This window comes from Asparagus officinalis, chromosome 9 (assembly GCF_001876935.1).
Source record: "Asparagus officinalis chromosome 9, Aspof.V1, whole genome shotgun sequence".
Classification (NCBI taxonomy): Eukaryota; Viridiplantae; Streptophyta; class Magnoliopsida; order Asparagales; family Asparagaceae; genus Asparagus; species Asparagus officinalis.
In genome coordinates this window covers 7,109,095-7,114,597 of record NC_033802.1, presented here as the reverse complement: position 1 = coordinate 7,114,597, position 5,503 = coordinate 7,109,095, and the positions used below count along the sequence as shown (strand labels likewise).

The following is a 5,503-nucleotide window of genomic DNA, read 5'->3' as shown; positions in this document are numbered from 1 at the left end:
TTGATCGCATTTTTCAATATGATATTCATTTAAACCCCGACCTCATTTAGGCATTTTAACTTGGCCTTTTTAACAATAAGATCTTTTTCTTTTTCGCTATTAGAAACAATAATTTTTTTAATAAAATTTCTTTCATTCTCTAGACTCTCAAAGTTTTTAAATCTACCCTTCTATTTCTTCTTAAATCCGACTTTTCCTGATTGGATATAAAAGACTTGAAAAGACTCTTCAAAATAACGTCTTTTCAAGAACATATTTTTAGACTGCTATGTACTTATGAGTAACCAATACATTAAAAACCTTAGGGCATCTCCAACCCATCGCACCAAAATGGTGCAAATTTTGCACCAAAATGGTGCAAAAGTCACATCTAACAGTAATTCATCTCCAACCCACTGCACCATTTTTTGCACCAAAAAAGAATATTCTCAGTATCTTTCTTTTTATCTACTTTTATATGATTATTTTTTATTCCCTATATTTTTAACTATTTCAACAATTAACCCCACATATCAAATTTTATTTTTTCACATATTTTCCAAACAAAATGATTTATTATTTAAAAATTAAACTAATAAAACAATAAAATATTATTTTATTAATTAAAATAACTTGATTGCTAAAATATTATATTTTTATTATTGATATTGCCAAAATATTACATTCAAGAACACAACAGAAAATAAAATATAAGAAAATAATTAAACATTAAAACAACAATGTAAAAATTACAAATTTAGTATGCACTTAACTATCTGAATTAGTGTATTCCTCCCATAGATGATCTATCAATGCATTACGAAGCGCAATATGGGCATCTTTATCCTTGATTTTTCCGTAACGTGCAATAAATTGAGTAAATCTTGTAGTTTCATCTGCTACCATATCAACTTCTGGTGTTGGTGCTTCCCTCACTTCTTGAATTGGTGCATAAAGATCACGTTCATCCTCGATTATCATATTGTGCATAATAATGCATGCAGTCATTATGTCATGTAATACATGTTTTTTCCAAAAACGTGCTGATCCTGCCACGATTGCAAATCGTGATTGGAGAACTCCGAACGCACGTTCTACATCTTTTCTACATGCTTCCTGTTTCATGGCAAAATATTTTTTCTTCCTACCTTGTGGCTGTTGGATTGTTTGTACAATAGTAGCCCATTTCGGATATATACCATCAGCTAAATAATAACCCATATTATACTCTTTTCCTTGAATAACATAGTGAGCGGGAGGAGCAATACCTTGAGCTAGGTTAGAGAAAAGATTAGATGACTCCAGCACATTGATATCATTATTGGTGCCTGGCATACCAAAATATGCGTGCCATATCCAAAGATCATAATCTGCCACAGCTTCGAGGATAATAGTTGGTGACCCACTACGTCCTGTGTATTGCCCAGACCATGCTGTTGGACAATTTTTCCATTTCCAATGCATACAATCAAGACTTCCTAACATTCCTGGAAAACCACGTTTTTTTTCCAATATAGAGTAGCCTAGCAATATCGTTAGCGTTAGGTGTTCGTAGATACCGCTCTGCGAATATTTCCACCATAGCACGACAAAATTTTGTCATACTTTCAATTGCTGTTGACTCACCTATTTTAACGTATTCGTCCGTAGCATCAGCTGGTAGACCGTATGCCAACATGCGAAAAACAGCTGTTACTTTCTGTAACGGTGATAATCCCATTCTACCAAGTCCATCACTTCGTTGTTGGAAGTAATAGTCATGATCTTTCACTGCATCAACAATACGAAGGAACAAACTTCTTGACATCCGATATCGACGACGAAACATATCTTCTCCAAAACGTGGATTATCGGCAAAGTAATCTATGACCAAATTCTGATGCGCATTTTCTCGATCGCGGTTGATCACTGCATGACCGGGAATCGAGCCACCATGGATCGGTTGATAGTTTTGTTGACGTAAATTGTTAACGAGGATCATGTTGTTGTTGATGTACTCACAAATTACTTCTTCGGTTTTATCAATCTCTGCAATGATATTGGACAGAAAATTATCATCATCCGAAGATGAAGATGATGATAAGTATGATGGACCTCCAACATCTAAATTCATTTTTGAAGTAAGAAAAGAATGACTGAAGTATGCAGAAATGGAGAATAATAATTTTAACACAACAACGAGTAATTGTGTGGATGTACCTAATCTAGTATGCTATTTATAAAACTTTGCTTAGCTGTATACATTGAACAATGTGTAAAGTTGAGCTGATTTTAGGAAATGCTTTCCAGCTGTTATCAATTTGTCACAAAATTCAAATTTGCTTAGCTGTATACGTTGGACAATGTGTAAAGCTGACCTGATTTCAAAAAATGATTCCCACTCGTACAAAGCTTTCACACAATTCAAGAAAAGCTGAGCTGTGTATTAAAGCTGACCTAATTTTAAATTTTGATTCCCACCGACAACGTTGGATAATGTGTAAAGCTGACCTAATTTTAAATTTTGATTCCCACCGACAACGTTGGATAATGTGTAAAGCGACCACAATTTCAAAAATTGATTCCCACCGACAACGTTGGATAATGTGTAAAGCTGACCTGATTTCAAAATTTGATTCCCACCGACAACGTTGGATAATGTGTAAAGCTGATCAGTTTGTACAAAATGATTCAATTTCAAATGTTGGCCACCGACAAATTCAAATTCAAATTCAATTTCAAACAAAAAAAAATAAATTTGGATTGGCTATAAATAACATTCACGAATTCTTCTTCAAACCACCCAATTCGAAGTATTTCTTCAAAGTATTTCTGATCTCCAAACCAACCACTTTTTACAAAAAAAATGTATGTTCGATCAACTGGATACACGGTTACTGAAGATGTGCTCCTTTGTCAAGTATTCTTGGATATTTCTCAAGACCCTATTATCGGTAGAAACCAGTCTCGAGATGCATTTTGGTCTCGTGTGGAGGACAAATACAATGAACTTCGAGATCAGCATTTTGAGATGCGTACGAGCCGATCAATTCGTTCTCGAATGGAAATCATAAGTAATGAAGTAAGGAAATTGAATGCGTGCTTGAGACAAGTAGAGAATCTGAATCCAAGTGGTGCTTCAGATGAAGATATTGTAAGTATTCTATTAATTATCGTCTGAATTTTATTATTATTGTTGAAATACATAACTTGATGTTCACTATAATTTGCAGTTAGTTCGAGCAAAGATGTTATTTATGCAAGAACCAAAGTACAAAAAAGGTTTCAAATTTGATCATGTCTGGAATATGGTTAAAAATTTCGAAAAATTCAAAGATGATGTCCCCACAGCAAGACAAGTTAGTCGAAGACAATCCCAAAGTGTGAACTTCGATTCGTCACAATCAGATAATCCCACTCCGGAATCTCCTATATCAACATCTCCTGGACTATCATCATTTACTCCATCTGAACGACCTATTGAGGTAAAAAAAGCTAAATTGAAAAGGAAAAATGATGATCATGAGTCAAGTGTAGTGGACTCCATCGAGACCTCCAACAATCGACTTATAGACAGGTTAGACAAGGCGAGCTTGGACAGGCAAGTAGCGTTTGATATCGAACGAGAAAAGATAGCCATGAAAAAAGATAGAGATGAATGAAAAATTATAATGAAAGATTTGAATTCCATTGCTGATCCAAACGTGCGTGAGTACGTTCGAGCTCAACAGATTAAAATAATACAAAAAAGAAATCAACAAGAACAAGGGTCTGCTTCTAATTTTGGCAATTATTTCAATGATATTGGACACTCTGGCCCCGATCTACCAGATTATTGAGAGTTGCTTGTCCATCTCAGGAAATGTTCCATGTTTAGTTTGTATTTTATGTTTTATTTTAATGAAGTTTTATATTATGCGTGTCAGTTTTTATATGTTATGTATTTCAGATATGTAATTTATATTTGAATTATGTATTAGGATTGCTCTTTATATTTCATGGGACTTTACTTAATATCTAGATTTTAATATTATAATTAATAATAATGTCTTTTAAATTTTAGCATTGTTTTTAATTTTTAAAAATAATTTATTTTGTCCAAATTATACAATTGGGGTAAAATTATAAAATTTAAATATTATTGGAGTTGTTTTATACATTTAATAAAATAATTAGGGTCAAATTGTAAATACATAAAAGTATAAGGTAAAATAAAAAAAAAGAAAAATAAAAAAATAAAAACAAACAGTAATTGGGTGATGAACAGTGCGACGCCAAATATGGCGTCGCGTTGTTCATCACCGCTAAAATGCAGCGGGATTTGGCGTCTGGTTGGAGCTCGTCATCAGCGGCATTTCTCCTTTTTGCGGCAAAATAACGCCCGATTGGAGATGGTCTTAGAAAAGTAGACTAAATACATTTAAATCAAAACTATTGAGACCATCTATTGATCATTTGATACATATTTCCGTTAGGTATTGATTTTAAGAATAATTTAACAAAAAATAGCACGCATCAACTTGTTGCGTAATCAGTCAAGTTAGGTTGCCAAAAAAGAAAAGAAAATTTTACATTATAGGAAATTTTCCTATAAAGTTTCCCTTTATTTCTTTTCCTATACAGCTTTTTATTTGTGATATCAAGATGGATGGTGAAAGACATTTAATTCTAAGAAACCCATTTTCGAAAAAAAAAATTCTTCAAGAAACGACGCTGAAAAGAACTCTCAGAAGTAGGGGTGCTAAACCGTATCCGTATCCGATGAAATATCCGTAACCATATCCGTTAGGATACGAATATGGTTACTCAAATCTATAACCGATAGGATATGATTATGGATATGGTTTTGTAGTGAAATATCCGTATCCGTATCCGAAATATCCGAATACATATTAGTCATACTCTTACGATAGTTTCGATTCTTAGATTATGGATTTGTGGTTAATTTTGATGATCAAGATGACTAATCTTAACTATTTAGTTATAATGGATATATTAACGAACTTTTTTGTATCACATGAACTATGTTTTTCTCAATACTATCTACTTTTCTCATATCTGTTTTGTATCCGCATGCATATCCGCTTATATATCCGCATGTATATCAGTAACCGTATCCGATTTTAGCGGATATAGTTATAAGTTTTTCTTACCGAGGTATATCCGTATCCGTATCCGTATCCGTATCCGTATCCGAGATGGGTAAGCGGATATGGATATGATAAGCATCATATCCGAGCCGTATCCGGACCGAATGCACCCCTACTCAGAAGGCTTTCTTCGTTTGTTTTCATGTTTTGTTGATTTCTCGAAGATGAATATATATCGTGGAATTTTGATCCAATAACGTGGGCCCCATAGTAGGGGGGCAGCGATCGAACGCAAACGCATGCAAAGACCAAGCTGGCAACGTGACCCCACTCTTCGCCCATTGTCTCACGCCTCGTAAAATGTGGGCCCCGCGCCAGGCCAAGGTCAGGTCGCTATCGTCCACCTCAGCCTTCTCAAACCCAACCGACCGAAAGACCTCCACCTGCTACCGGCT

General features: G+C 34.4%; 2 protein-coding genes across 2 annotated transcripts in view; one reads left to right on the top strand and one right to left on the bottom strand.

The window, feature by feature from the left end:
* LOC109824234 lies at window positions 731-2,004 on the bottom strand. The gene has a single exon (XM_020390771.1). It carries the CDS (start codon window positions 1,462-1,464, stop codon window positions 748-750), a length of 717 nt encoding a protein of 238 aa, XP_020246360.1. The 5' UTR covers window positions 1,465-2,004; the 3' UTR covers window positions 731-747.
* The window catches only part of LOC109823134 (acetyl-coenzyme A carboxylase carboxyl transferase subunit beta, chloroplastic-like), a 19,704-nt gene continuing 17,025 nt past the window's right edge, over window positions 2,825-5,503 (top strand). The window contains exons 1-2 of the mRNA XM_020389420.1: window positions 2,825-3,112; window positions 3,192-3,559. Of these exons, the coding sequence (XP_020245009.1) occupies window positions 2,825-3,112; window positions 3,192-3,559 (656 nt within the window). The remainder of the gene's footprint in view (window positions 3,113-3,191; window positions 3,560-5,503) is intronic.